Source organism: Acinonyx jubatus, chromosome B1, assembly GCF_027475565.1.
Source record: "Acinonyx jubatus isolate Ajub_Pintada_27869175 chromosome B1, VMU_Ajub_asm_v1.0, whole genome shotgun sequence".
Taxonomy (NCBI): domain Eukaryota; kingdom Metazoa; phylum Chordata; class Mammalia; order Carnivora; family Felidae; genus Acinonyx; species Acinonyx jubatus.
In genome coordinates this window covers 307,805-323,088 of record NC_069382.1, presented here as the reverse complement: position 1 = coordinate 323,088, position 15,284 = coordinate 307,805, and the positions used below count along the sequence as shown (strand labels likewise).

General features: G+C 50.2%; 1 protein-coding gene across 3 annotated transcripts in view; it reads left to right on the top strand.

Annotated features, from left to right (window-relative positions):
- The window catches only part of ERICH1 (glutamate rich 1), a 71,363-nt gene that overhangs the window by 41,362 nt on the left and 14,717 nt on the right, over positions 1 to 15,284 (top strand). For 2 of the 3 annotated variants that reach the window (XR_008295767.1, XM_027049953.2), the window contains exons 4-5: positions 2,966 to 3,460; positions 5,671 to 5,865. Coding sequence is in view for 2 of the 3 variants with exons in the window: in XM_027049953.2 (XP_026905754.2) it covers positions 2,966 to 3,460; positions 5,671 to 5,865 (690 nt within the window). In the remaining variant the exon portion in view is untranslated. Of the gene's footprint in view, positions 1 to 2,965; positions 3,461 to 5,670; positions 5,866 to 10,016; positions 10,544 to 15,284 lie in introns of those variants that run through there. The other variant, XM_015065694.3, reaches the window with a different exon arrangement.

The following is a 15,284-nucleotide window of genomic DNA, read 5'->3' as shown; positions in this document are numbered from 1 at the left end:
GGCTTTTCCGTAGCTGTCCTGTGTCAGATTCAGAATGTTCCAGTACCGTTTCTGCTTTGCTACAAGTTTTTATCGTATTTCCCTGGAATCTGTTTAGTAATGCTTCTTCGTGTAGGGTCATGGGAGGGACTTCCCGCGGCTGGCCCCTCTCTGACGGTCCCCATCAGGGTCTGGAGTGAGGACAGATCTCACTGTCTGTTCTCTGGAAACGTCTATATGTAAGTTGGGTGTCGTTTTCTCCTTATATGCTGAATAGAAATAACAGGTGAATCCACATAGACCTGAAGTGCTTCCGCAGGATTATTTTTGACTAAAGGTTCTATTTTTTAAATAGAGACAGAAAATTCTCTGTTTCTTCATGTGTCCATTTTGGTAAATTATGCTTTTCTCAGGATCCTGCATGTCATAAAATTAATTAGTTGCATAGACTTGTTCAATGTCTTTTTATTCACTTAACGGTGTAGGTTCACCGTCACCTACACCTGTCACACCCTGGCTGGTGACTCATCTGCCTTCCCTCGTCAGCCAGACTTGCCAGCTGTTTGAACTTGTTGACGTCTCTCTACCGCATTATTTTCTTTCTTTATTTTCTGCTCTTATGTATATTTCTTCTACATTCATTGTGTTTAATTTGCTGTTGTTTTTCTAGCTTCTTCTGGTGAGTGTTTACATCATCGGTTTATAGCTTCCTTCTTTCCTGATACAGTTAAGAGTATAAATTCCCATTTAAGTAGGATTTACTGGCATCCCATATGTTTTGAAATGTTATAATTTCATCAAAGTTAAAATGAGTTATTTTTTTATGGCAAAAACAGTGTCTACTCATTGCCCTAAAGTTGGAAATCAGGAAAGTACAGCAGGAAAAGCCAACCTATGCTCGCACCTTCCAAGTTAACACCGTTAACGCGCCAGGTGTGGACTCACGCTATCATAATGTGCGTCGTTTTCCTTTTTAAAGGTACGCACACAACGCATACACGCCTGTGTGTGTGGAAGAGTGTGATGTGCTGATCGTTTCACGGCCTCTCCATTCCTGTTACTATTTCATACTCTTAACACGGAGAACCAATAGCGTGCTTGCACTACGCACCCAGAATAGGAAATAAGCCACCAGGTACACGTGTGGCTTCGCCAAGACCCAAGGGAATCAGTGACCAGCTCTGGGCGCAGCGCGGCTGTCAGCGAGGACGCCCCTGGTTACCTGCCTTGTGGCCCCCCCCAGGCGGCTCTCCTTTGAGATGGTAAGATGATAGTAAAACACAGTATGGATCACTTTTCTCCAGATTAACGAAGGCGAGCACATATATTTTGAATGGACAACAGTGAGGAGAAATTTATGTATTTAGTTAGTTAGTTTAACCGGACCTGGGAAATCAAAAATAAAAACAAGGACTTCCATAAGCAGCGGTCACCTCTCAAACATTGACATTTTGTAAGACCAGCTTTGGTCTGTCAGCCATACCTCGCAGTTCCCCTGCCAAGGCACGCTACATCAAATAGAGTAGAAAAATACCGTGTTCAGTTACTCCCTGGTGATTGAGGGGAGAAAACACACTGCTCATGGGACTGGACAGCCGTCTATGTCATGATTTCCTGGGGAGTGACTTTGGCCCCATGCCAAGTTCAAGGTATGGCCATAATGTGTATCACGAGAAAGAGCTGTCATTCAGAAATCAGCAGTGACATTTTTTCTCCCGTTTCCAGGACACGGAATCTAATTCGGCAAGGGCACAAAGCTGGCAGGGTGGGGGGATCTGTGTCGCCTGAGAGAGATGGGGACTCAGGCCCATCTGGACAGACGCTTCCAGCGAGCAGTGTGGTGTGGCCGCCCAGCCGGGGACGCGGGGTGCAGGCTGCGCAATGGATGCGGGGTGTCCGGAGCGCTGGAGGGAGTGACCTGTACCATTGAGGTGCCCACAGTGCCATCCCCTGCCGGTTCGTGTCTCTGACGCCATCAAAGGGCTCGTAGGAAAGCCACCCGAGGGACCACCCCGTGGAGCACAAGGTAGACATCTTGTGCCCAAGTTCAGAGGTCAGGGTGGATGCCCTTGAGTAGAAAGTAGAGGGAAAGAGATTTTTATTCAGCCTACTAATCGTGTTGATTACAGCAAATTTCAGCTCAGTAAAGTTGGCTCTTGTGCCGTGTGTCACCAACTTCACACACAGTGTCACCTCCCACCCGTAATCCGTCACAGGCAGTAGAATGCTGCTCAGACAAATCTAACGAGAACTGGCTGAACAGGAGACTTTCTGGCAAGTGTTGGGGTCCCAGGTCTGCTCAGGCAAGGCCTGCAGGGTGCTTAGCTGGCCATGATGCACTGTGGCCATGACATGGTGCGTATGCACTTGTGGGCTCTGTGTTTGCAGGATTTCCAGGGTCACGGTTTCCGCTCGGTGGCCGTGTCCACCATCAGGGCGCTTCCAGCCAGAGACCCAGTTGTTAGCACTGTCTGCCCACCACCGACCCATTTCTGCAGACCAAGAGCCCAAACGGAATACCTCTTGCTGATTCCCACGGGCAAGGTGCCATTATTTATTGTTTATTCTCACATCCAGTGAACTCTTACAAGGCACCAAAGTAAAATTAAAAAAAATAAATAAACAAGAATTAAGGTTTTTTCCCCCAAGGCCACAGTACTGAAAATTTACTCCCAGTAAAATTGCAACAACTCTTACATCCTTGAAACCTCACCATTTATCCTAATTATAGCAACAGTCAATGTGTGTGTGTCTGTATCTATACAGGACCTTCTAGAAGAACACGTCAGCTATTCATTTAACGGTAAGTCCCAGGTTCCTTGATCACATAATTAGTTGAGATAAAGTTGAGAATCACTGAAGTAAATGTTTTAAATTCCTTTTCTACCGAACTTGCAAGATTCCAAGCGAAAACTTTTTTAGCTTCATCTGTTTGTTACAGTTCCATCCACAGAAAGTGGTTGTATTTGAATTTTTGTTTTTATAGATCAGGATTTTCACGATCAACCAAAGAGAAGAAGAGCTAGAAAGCATAAATCAAAGAAAAATTCTAAAGATCCCAATAATATTCATGGAGAACAAGAAGAATTAGAGAAACAGCAGAGTCTTTTGCAAGAAAAATTGCAGCCCCAGTGCACAGATGGCCCCAGCATCAGCAGAAATAAAAAAAGGAAACTGAAAAAGAAACAGCAAATTAAAAGGAAAAAAGCAGCCGGCGTGATCACCAAAGCTTCTGGCGTCAACTTCCTGTACCAGCCTGAGCAGAGCGACAGCGAACGCGACGTCGAGCAGCAAAGTGATGGCGGGGACGGAGCAGACGCCCGCGGGGGGGATGGCGCAGACGCCCGCGGGCACTGCAGTACAGACACCGGTGAGGAAAACCATAAAGACAGCAATGAGGAAGGTGTTAAAAGTATCAATGAAAAGGCGGCTGGTATCCTGAACTTTCTAAAGTCAACACAAGAAATTTATTTTTATGACGGTATGTTTTTTCTGTTCTTTTGAGTAGCGGCATCCACTTATTTGGAAAAGTAAACAAAGAGGGTAAAATATTTAAGTGTTTAAAATACAAAACATTAAGATATTCAATAGTCAAAATAAATCATTAGTTTCGAGGCAAAAATGAGAACATTTAAGTTCCCTCCCCCAAAGCTGGGGAGTGGCCTCGTCCTCGCGAGGCAAACGACAGAAATGTCAGAGTCCTGGCAGGGCTGTGGCCCAACCATCATTGGCCTCGTCGTCCCGATTCCTCTAGAGCCCGATCGCAGAGCAGGGTGGCATTCTCGGCTGTATTTCCCAAGCAAAGGCAAGTCCAGACTGCAGTCCGACGAGCTCACGTTCCCTCCATCAGCTCAGAGGGAGGGCGGGAGGCACGGCCGGCTCCTCTAGGACACACTTCGTGTCACCCCCCACATGTGACTTGCTGATTTGAGATCCTCGGTGAGCGGCTCTCTGTGTTGACCGGGGAGACGAAGGACGAGAGCCGATATATTCTCACGGACGGTGACTCCTCCCACTAGTGTTGGGGTTACCGACAGCCGACTTCCGGACCAGGAAGGGACAGGTACACACGCAGAGCCCCGCGTTCACACCAGGGACAAAGCGCTCACAATGAACCGTTGCCTGAGTCAGGGCTGGGGTGGTTAGTGCTCCCCGTTCCCGCAAGAATCTGCCAGTGCTGTATGCGCGAGGTGCAGACAGACCGGCTGTGGGATGACCTGGGAGGCCAGGGACTGATTTAAGCAAGGATGTGGAAGGACCCCTGTCAACAGAGCAGCGGAACCATGTCCCCCCACTAGCACGTGTGTCGGTACTTTGTACGAACAGGTTGAAAGCATACTTAACAACCGTCCAAATGACGCTAATAGGAAGACCGTGAACACAGTGCAGAACGGGAGGCTGGAAAGTTCTCCGTCCAGGATCTGTTCCGTGCGTGGGACAGTGTGTGTGGCAGGCAGCCTGTCCTGCCAGGGAGCTGGGACAGCCAGGTTAGGTGCACAGGGCATCCGCGAGGTTCTGGGGAAAAGCGCCTCAGGGGACAGATCCTAGAGGACATGGCAGCACGTGAGGGTCGAGCCAGCATTCCACAGCCACCCTTTCCTCCAGGCAGTCTGCCAGGTCTGCACATGGGTCCGAGTCTGCTGAGAAAGGGGAGCGGGAGGACCACGCGCTCTGTTGGTCTCTCTCAGAATCTGCCAGACTGCACACCAAGGGATGCGAGGTGGCCAGGAGCACAGACGTCTTGGCAGTTTTGAGGTGCAGACGAGGGTGACCAGGGTTGACCCCTGGGGCACCACAGATGGCCACGGGTAGGGCAGAGGACAGGAGCGTGTGGCCAAAACCACGAGAGAGGAGAGCAGGGGTGTGTCCACAGGCGTGGAGGGCACGGATGTGACCAGACAAGGAATGCAGAGGGCTTGATTAAGGAGCTCACAAAAATAGGGGGAAATGGAGAAAAACAGTGAAGAATTAGAGAATTTCACCAGATAATTGTGGTCTGCTAGGATAATCACACGGAAATTCTGAGAAACAGAATCGCTGAAATGACGAACCCCATGCCGGGTGTAAACAGCCCTTGGGTTCAGCAGAAGAGAGAAGTAGCAGCCGGAAGCAGACCGGAGCAGTGTCCGTAAGGGAGGGTGGGAACAGCAGACAGGAGCGCACTGGGTGCCGGGACCCAGGAGAAGGGGTGACACTTGTGGTTGGCGTCCAGGCCGGGGTGCAGGGGCCGTGTCCAGACGACAGTCGGGAGCTCTTCAAAGTGGGTAAAGGCCGTCAAGTCATAGACTCAAACAGCTGTGTGAACTCCAAGCAGGATTGAGGCAGAAAACACCACCCCCAGGGGGCAGTGGGGTCTGACTGTTTGCTGCTCAGCACAAACGGGGGGCCTTTGCTCCCGGGCACCTCGGCCACCTTCAGAGCTCGGCCGTGTCCCTGCGGCCCAGCTGCGTGTCTGGAAGGTGTTGCGTGAGACCCGTGCACACGGACACCGGCCCCCACTGTCCTTCAGCAAGTAGCGTGTTGTGTGCGGGTCAGTGCTCTGCTCTGATGATGGCTCCTACATCCCAGATGGCTCGTTCCAAGTAGAAGTGGGTTACACTTGAAGCTTTCCTTAGGAGACGAAAGCTTACCTTCGGTTTAAAGCATAAACATAAAAGTGTGTTTCTAAGTGCTCCTCCTGGCTTCGTTTAGGTATCTGCCAGGATCCAGGCTCGGCCGTCCTCCTGGAAACCACTCAGGAGCTATTTAAGCATCTTGACGGTCACAGCCTGTCCCCCTCAGATGTGCTCCTGCTGGATCACATGAAAAGCCTGTTACTTCTGCAAGATACCCAAGGGCTGAAACGAGCCCTCGAAATGTTCCCGGAACGCTGCACACTGCCGCCAGGTATGTATTGACCGCTTAGTCCTTATGCTGCTGCAGATGCTTGTGTCCGTGTTGGTCCCGAAAACTTACGCTCCACCAGGGCGGTCAGGAATCAGAAAACGTGAGGACGCACGTACGGCTTGGGAGAATGGAGGAGTGTGGTCCTCGTGTCCCTGCTTGCTGTAAAAGTAATTCACAAGTCAGGGGCGCCTGGGGGGCTCAGTCGGCTAAGCATCGTGATCTCACCGTTCCTGAGTTCGAGCTCCGCATGGGGCTCTGTGCTGACGGTGCAGAGCCTGCTTGGGATTCTCTGTCTCTGCCCTTCCCTCGCTCATGCTGTGTCTCTCAAAAATAAATAAATAAGCTTAATAATAATAATAATTTGCATGATAGATGCAGAAATGCCTGTGCAACCTAATTTTCCAGACTTGTGAGCTATGAACTAATAGTTTATTGGGGCCAAATATTGTCAGAGAAAATTTCTCCTCTCTTTCTTCTTTCTCCACCACTGCATTGCTAGAAGGTAAATTTTTTCTATCCTCTGAACACCTTGAAGAAGGGTGAATTGTAGGGTTTTCCCTGGTTGCTCGCTCTGCCTCGATTGCTGATTCCACACCAGCTGTTGGGTGCAGGAGCCACCTGTGCGCAAGTGTTCCCGACACCATGGTCGTGACTTCTCGTTAGTAGCTTGAAATGGGCTGAGGTGGGGACGCTAGGCCACATGAACGTGCAGATAGCAAACCCCAGAAAATCGGGGTCTCTCGAGCGCCCCTCCCGTGCACACCCCAAACAGGCACTGGACATGTGTTCAGACGCACGAACGAAAAGGGGCCTGCCGATTTCTTTGCGGGAATGCCAAAGTAGCCGTGATGGTGGTCCCACCAGAAAGCTCGAAAGCTCGGGCTGCACCCCGGAGCCCAGACATCCCATCAGGAGAAAGGACAGGCGAGTGCAGGGAGGCGCCTCCGAGGTCGGGTGAGTGATGGGACCGCGAGCCTTCGTTCTCACGTTGAGGGGCTCGGTCACCGAGCCCCGGTCCTGGTGGAGCTGGCTGCTGGAGCCCCTCCCTGCCCCTCTCTGCTCCTCTCTGCTCTCAGCTGCCGTAGCCTCAGAGACCTGGGCAGGCGAAAGCCCGCCCTTGGGCACGGTGTCCCGGCGGGGAGACGAAGACGGGATGAGGACGTGAAACACGTCATGTATGCACTGGGGCCGCAGCCGGCAGAGAAAGAAATCCGCAGGAGGGGACATTCTTGCAGCCGAGGACAAATGCGCAGGGATGGAGCGCGTCGGGCGCCATGTGGTGGGAGCAGGTGGTGGCTGGGGACAGGCAGGAGAGAGGCCTGCCTGGCCGTGGTGCCGGCCCCGGTGCAAAGTCGAGCCAAGGCATGAGCAAGACCCCAGCTGTCGGGTTGAGACCAGAGTGAAGTGTCCGGAGTGGGAGGCCGGGGGCTTTGATTGTGCTCTGGCTGAAAGAGGCCGTCCGGAGGTGTGGTAGGTTCAGGTCGGCTGTGCAGGTGGAACCCACAGCATCGTCGGCCGACCAGGCATGGGGCCTGCACCCCCGGAAGAGCCTGGTGGCTGGTCATGAGCTGTGACACTCGGGGTGAGACAGGGACCCTTGGGAGCCAGGGTCACATGCTGACTGGACACCCAGCTGGGGGACTTAGGATGAGGCCCTTCACGGAACAGAGAGGATGGAGGCTGGAGACCCCGCCCAGGGCCACTGCAGGGGGAGGCCAGGGGGAGCCTGAAGGGAGGGGTTTCAAGATGGCAGCATCGCAGCGGAGGAGAGGCTGACAGACCTCAGGGCCCTTCTGCTGAGGAGCCGGGCTCGCGGGGCACGGGGCAGCCATAGCTTCCTCGGAGAGCTCAATCCAGGGTCCGCATTCATTGTTGGTTGTCCTATACTGAGCATTTAACTAATTTAAATTTCCAGAAGTTGTTTCTCAAATTGTGAAAAGCCAGTTTTATTAAATTAAATATGAAGTTTTTGTGAGATAAACATAAGTCACTTAAAAATTTTTTAATTTTGGGGGGCACCTGGGTGGCTCAGTCGGTTGAGTATCTGACTCTTGATTTCGGCTCAGGTCATGATCCCAGGGTCGTGGGATTGAGCCCCAAGTCAGGTTCCATGCTGAATGTGGAGCCTGCTTGGGATTCTCTCTCCTCTCTCTCTCTCTCTCTCTCTCTCTCTCTCTCTCTCTCTCTCTCTCTCTCCCCCCCTCCCTCTGCCCTTCCCCCACTCCCATTTATACTCTTTCTCCAAAATAAAAAAGAAGAAGATAAACTACATTTAAAATGTTTTTGTTACTTTTTTGTGTGTTTCTCTCACAGAGGCCTTTCTTATGCATTGCCCTGAAACGTGTCAGAAGAGTTTTCGGTAGTAATTGGGGATTTAGCAGAAATGTTTCTCTCGGTTTCTTACACTGAAACCATCAGACGTGTTTTGTCTACAAGTGCACTTACTTTAAGTGATTGGCAGAACTAAAACTTACATATGAAGCACTTTTCTTAAAAATGGATTCCCTTTTGTGTATGTAGGATATACATTTAAATTTTTTCTTTTTTTTTTTTAATTTATTATTAATTTTTTTTGAGAAGGAGAGAGTGTGAGCAGGGGAGGGACAGACAGAGGGGGAGAGAGAGTCCCAAGCAGGCTCCACACTGTCAGCACAGAGCCTGACGCAGGGCTGGAACTCACAAACCGTGAGATCTTGACCGGAGCCAAAGTCGGACGCTTAACTGACTGAGCCCCCAGGCACCCCTGCATTTAAAATGTTTCTATTTCAAGCTATTTTATTAAAATTAAGAAAAAAAAGAAGTGGGGTGCCTGGGTGGCTCAGTCAGTTGAGCATCCGACTTTGGCTCAGGTCATGATCTCACGGTCTGTGAGTTCAAGCCCCGCATCGGGCTCTGTGCTAATGGCTCAGAGCCTGGAGCCTGCTTCCGATTCTGTGTCTCCCTCTCTCTCTGCCCCTCCCCTGCTCGTGCTCTGTCTCTCTCTGTCTCAAAAATAAATAAAAACATAAAAAGAAAAATTTTAAAAAAGAGAAGTTGTAAACGGTGAAGCTTTGTTTTCAAACACGGCATGTCTGTCCCCGACTTTTCCCTGGAAGTAGTGTGGGAAGTGTGGGGAGCGGGTGCGTGGTCTGTGGGCTGGGCGTGGGTGGCGGTGTCCTGGAAGCTGGCGTAGGGTCCTCCCTGAGCTCCCCCGCCAGCTCAGTCATTACTGTTCCTGACGCTGGGATGTCTCGTGTGGCCAGGCCCTGGACAGTCTCCTCGCAAGCTCAGTGTGTGTGTTTAGTGTGCGGACAAAGCACATCTCACCATATACGCGTGCACACGTTACCACCAGTATCAGCTGCCACTACTGTGTGTCTGTCACGCACCCTGCTTTATGCCTCGCAAGGGACTGAGGGGCCAGCATTGTCACTGAGGAGACGAGGCTGCAGGGGTCAGGCTGCCGTCCCAGGCAGAAGGGCGCCTTCAGAATGGCCTTGGCCGTGTGCCTCTCTTTGCTCGAAGCAGCACCTCCCGGCAGCCCCGGCTGCGTCCGACTTGGCCTGCGGCGGGGGATGCTCCCTAGGACAGCGCCTGCTTGGAGAGGGTCAGCTGGCCGCTGTGCATGGCGGCCTGCGACGTGTCAGAGTGCCTAGGAGGCCTGGCACTTGTGAAGAACCTGCACTGGAAGACGGACCAGCCCTGAGGCGGGAGACGGGCCCGTGGAGCCAGAGGCAGGCTGGGCGCCAAGGTGTATGGGCCGGCTCCCGCGTCTCAGCACCTGTGTCCCCGCGTCCTCACTTAGGATCCTGCTTCCGACCTGCCAGCAGCCCTCACCTGTGACACACGGCTGTCTACACTGGGTTCCAGTCTGCCTTGTGGTCTTGCTGGAGCCCGGGTGGTCAACATGATATCGTACCCGGATGTTCTGAAGGCGCGACAGCTTGTAGACCAGCGGGGCTCTCACCCACGTGAAGTTCGGACGTCCAGATGTGCCGTGTCCTGTAGGACTCACGTGCGGCATGTTCCTTCCAGCACTGTTTTCGTGCCAGAGTTGTGCTGTTTTAGGCCCATCGCAGGTTTTATGCCTGCAAAACGATAAGTCACCATTTTTATTCGGGGGCTTTCTTGTTTGGTTTTATTTTTGGTTTTGTTTTGTGTTTGCTTTGCAGACCATGCCAGAGTGCTCGTGGCCTTCTTTAATTACTGGATCACACACGTCCTTCCTGAGAAACAGTGAATAGAATCGGTGCATCTATTTGAGAAGAGCTAACATTTGGCCAGAAACTGTAAAAGGCAAACATGAAATCGACAGAGACATGATTCCTGCGTACAAAAAGACGGAATCCCCTAAGTTTTCTTCACAGCCCAAATGGAACGTAGCCCAATGGGAACGTTGAAGACCTCACCGCCATGTTATTTATTCATGTGTTGTGCACAGCGGGCAAGATGCGATCTGAGACTTTAAGTGAGAAATTGGGATAAAATGGAAATTTTTCACTTATCTGAAATGGCTTGTCTCAGATTACTACACAGTGATCCTGTTTTTCTGATTCTGCTAAAAATTGAAAATGGATTTTCTATTAAATAAACTACAGTTTGAAGTTGTTATTTATTTTTAGGAAGCTTAAATTGCTTTGTATTTGCAAGTCTGTGTTCTAAGAACACCTTGTAGACATTAAATGCTCTGGTTTCAGTAGCTTGGCTCTAGTTGAATTTGTTATTTTCTTCCTTGTTTCCTCTTCTCTACTTTGAGAAAATCCCGAACATCATCCTGCTGTTTGATCTTTCCTATTGTTCTGGTGACAGTCACCTATGTTTGGGATTACTGGGTTTTTAAAACATCTGTCAACTGACACACATTTTTTTTTTTAATGTTTATTTATTTTTTGAGAGACAAAGTGTGAGAGGGGAAGGGGCAGAGGGAGAGGGAGACACAGAATCCGAAGCAGGCTCCAGGCTCCGAGCCATCAGCACAGAGCCCGACGCGCGGCTCGAACCCACAAACTGCAAGATCGTGACCTGGGCTGAAGTCGGACGCTCAACCGACTGAGCCACCCAGGCGCCCCATCAACTGACACACATACTAGGAAATCATTGGCTGTCTATGAAAAACTATTTTTTATTGTGGTAAAATAGACACAAAGTCACCATACTAGCCATTTTTAAGGGTGGGATACTCAGCCACTATTTTAAGGCTGGATAACGCTCCACTGCATGGATACACCGCATTCTGCTGGTCCGCCATCTGTTGATGGACATTTGGGATGTTTCCCCTGTTCCTGTTGTGAATGATGCCGCCCGAACATCACACACACAACCGTGCGGACACTTGTCTTCCCGCCTCCCGGGGGTAGAAGTGCCTGGTCTGACGGTCACTCCGTGCATGACTTTTCAAGGAACTACCAGTCTGCCGCCCACAAGGCTGCACCGTGCCACATCCACTAGCCCCTCGCCGAGGCACCATGGTCTCCACATCCTCACCGACACCGTTACTTCCTGTTTCCTTGATAGTGGCCATCTGGACAGCTGCACAGTGTCTCGCGGTGGTTTGGGTTCACGTTTCCCTGATGTTGAATGCTTCTCATGCCCTTGTTGGCCATTCTCTTTTTTGGAGAAATACAGTTGATATCATTGTCCGTTAGTGAATGGGATTATTTGTCTCTTTGTCATTGGATTATAAGAGTCCTTTCATATTCTGGATATTCATCCCTTATCAGAGAAATGATCTTGTAGTGTTTCTTTCCCATTCTGTGACTTCTTTTCTCTCTCTTACTACTGTTCTTTGATGCACAAATTGTTTACATTTTGATGGAGTCTAACTTAGTTATGTTTTCTTTTGTTGCTGGTGCGCCTGGTGTTGTATCCAGGAAATAACTGCCAGACGAGTATCCTTTTTCCCTCATGTTTTCTCCCAAGAGTTTTGTAGTTCTTTATAACTCTTACATTTAAGTCTTTGATCCGTTTTGAGTTAATTTCTATACATGGTGTGAACATGTATAGAAAACTGAACATCCACACACAAAAGAGTCTAATTTCATTCTTTTGTGTGTGGATGTTCAGTTTTCCCAGGATCATATATTGGAGGGATTGTCCTTTCCCCATCAAATGGTCTTGCACCCGTGTTGAAAATCATTTGACTGTGTATGTGAGAGTTTATTCTGGGCTCTCTGTTCGACTCCATTGGTCTGTGTGTGTCCTTATGCCAGGGCCACACTGTTTTCATTACTGTAGCTTCGTAGAAGGTATGAGATTAAGACGTGTAAATCCTCCAACTTTGTTCTTTTTCGAGATTGTTTGGGCTATTTGGGGCCCCTTGAGATTCCATGTGAATTTTCGGCTGGGTTTTCTATCTCTAGGAAAAACACCTTTGGTATTTTTATAGGGATTTCATGGGATCTGGAGATCACTTGGGGTGGTATGATCATCTGAACACTGTTATTTAAGTCTTCTACTCCATGAACATGGGACATCTTTCCATTTATTTCTCTACCTAAATTCCCTTTACTGATGTTTTGTAGTATTCGGTGGACTAGTCTTTCTCTCCATTAAACTTATTGCTAAGTTGTTTTCTTTCTGATGCGATTGTAAATGCAATTGTTTTCTTAATTTCCCTTTCAGATTGTTCGTCACTAGTACAGACTTGCAGCTGGTTTTTGTATATTGGTTTTATATCCTGCGGAATCCATACATTAGCTCTAATCACGGTGTGTGCACACATTCTTCAAAGTTTTCTGCGCATGGGATCATCTCATCGGTGAAGGAGATCATTCTTTCTGTTCCTTCCCTTCCAGTTTGGATGCCCCCATTCTCCAGAGGTCCCCTCCCCTCACATCCCTGATGTCCTTCAGAGACACCTGTTCCACTAAGTAGAACCTTCTGGAGGCAGACTGGGACAGCCAGGATTTGCTGCCAGTTCTGGAGCTCCATCGGCTTGCAGGTAGCTGCTGTTAAGCTCCCGAGCTTAACAAACGTCAGTGAGCGGAGCCACCGACCAGGCCGGGACACCTGCATGGGCCCCCACACCCTCGGTCAGGAGTGTCACCTGTGTGGGCGTCCCCCCCAGCCCCCCACACCCTGGGACAGGAGTGTTACCAGCATGGGTGTCCCGCCCACCCACTGCATCCTCTCCCCCTGACACCCAGGAGCCAGGCCCCTTCCTGCAGGGACAAGGGACCTCTCAGCAGGTGGGTGTCGGCTGCTCGCCTTCAGGGACCCCGTGGCCAGCCTCAGGAAGCCTGACTTTCTGGTGTGCCATTTTGTAACCCTCTCCACAGGCCTGCAAGTTAATAACTGTGTCTGCCAATATGAAAATATGGACAAATTCATAATTTTCCTATTAATTCTCAACATCCGATTTGTGTCCTTTAATCATGAACAATTTACATTTAGCATACTACTGATGGAGAGGAAAACCCTGCAACTGGCAGACAGGGCCCTTTACTTGGTTCCCTTCTCCACACACAATCCCTGTAAACTGTCCCCCACCTCCTGCCACACCTCGCTGGGTCTCACGTTCTGTGTGCTCCTGACCACACCCGGAAATGCAGAGAAGCAGGGACAGAATCTGACAGGTGGGATGGTCAGGGTCAGCCAGCTCCGTCTCATTCTAATTCCAAACGGAAGAATGCCTCTTCCAGAAAACAACAGCAAATAAATCCTGTCTCTAATGTGTCAGCATAAATACGATAATCTGTTTATCCCCATGGGCTGAAGTTGGTTAGTAATTAGATCCATTTATCTTTTATGATAGTGCACAGTATTCGTGGAGTCCATGTAATTTGTTTTCTGTGAACCGTACCCATCATGGCAAAGAGAAGGAAGCTCTCAGGAAATGGGAGGAATATTTATTAGCTCGTTAATATTGAGACAGTGGTGCCTGGGAGAAAATCCCACCCATGCTTTCCTGCAGTCCTGAAGCCCGAGAGCCTAGAGGAGGCCACGACGTGTGCGTGTGAGCATTTCTTGCCCCCCACGACCCCGGTGCTGCAGTGTTTTCAGAGAAAAGCTGTCCTGAGCTCACCTGCACCCACCTAGCTGATTCTGGATTTTTCTTCTGCGGCCAGCACTTACTCCAGGGAACGGATCTCCTCATGTGGGCCACTCACTCTTCAGAGAGTCTGATGAAAGCATCAGACCATCTCCAAAATAAGGAGTATACACATTTCCACCCTACCCACCCCCACACACAAATATCGTGTGCAACTTTAAAGAGGCATATTCTCCAGTGTGTTAATGTTCTACTTCTGCACAACAAACTACCACAAACCAGTGGCTTAAGACAGTATCCATTTATTCCCTCCCAGTGTCTGCGGGTCAGGAGCCTGGGCTGCCTGGGTCATGTGCTCCAGGTCTCACTGGACCTGGACTGTTGGCAGAGCTCTGTTCCTGTGGTTTAGGACCAAGGTCCTGGTTTCCTTGCTGGCTGTTGGCCAGGACATCTCTCAGCTCCTTGGGGACCCCCAGGTCCCAGCCACAGACCCCTCTGAGTCCCTCCCAACCTAGCAGTGGCCCCTTCAACCCTGGCAGAAGAATCTAGGAAGAGCTGAGCTTTCTCCAAAGGGCTTCCCCTGATGGATGCAGCCCCACCCCCCCCCAACCCCCCAGGATGCTCTCCCTTTTGACCAATTTAAAACTGATGATTGGGGACCTTCAGGACACTGCAATAAATGCGGGCAAGTCTTTATCATACTGACGACTGCCCATGGGACACCCTGCCACTTCTCAGTGACCGCCACACAAGATGCCTGGGTTGTGCACACATAAGTCAGAGAACACATGGGTGTCCTGTGTATACACACACATGAGTCAGCACACACGGGTGTCTGGTGGGTACACGCATGAGTTGGCACATGCAGATGTCAAGGACTGTTGTAAAAATTATGTGATTAACCCAAGGGACGCTCCTGTCACGGAACCTGCTGCAGAGCGGAGGTGGAAAAGAGTATTTACTGACCTAGTCCCGGGAAGTTGAGATCAGTGAGTCAGCCTGGGCAGGTGGTGTCTCTTATTTGAGGAAAACACAACAGCACTCCAGTTCCCTCAGCCCAGATTTTTTAAACCCTCCACAAATGAATGTCTTTCTTACACTCCTGATTTTATCTTCCTTTCGGCTGTGTAAATACAAATTTCCAGAAAATAATGTTATCATCAACACGGACTCCAAATATTAAACCCTCTTCTTCCCCTTAGTGGGTTTTTCAGGGAATACATTCCTAGAGGACAAACACCCTGTGCAAAAGCCCCCTTGGCCCCACCATGGCAATGCCACCCTCCGGGACGTGTCCCTGTCACCGTTACCACCTTCCTGCGCAGCTGGCTCGCTGGGTTTCCTTCCCTCCAGCCCCCCGGCCTCGACCTTTGCCCTTCAGCACTGGGGACAGCTGTGGGTTCACAGTGACTGTTCATACTTGGCACGGAAGGGGTCCGATGCAGAACAC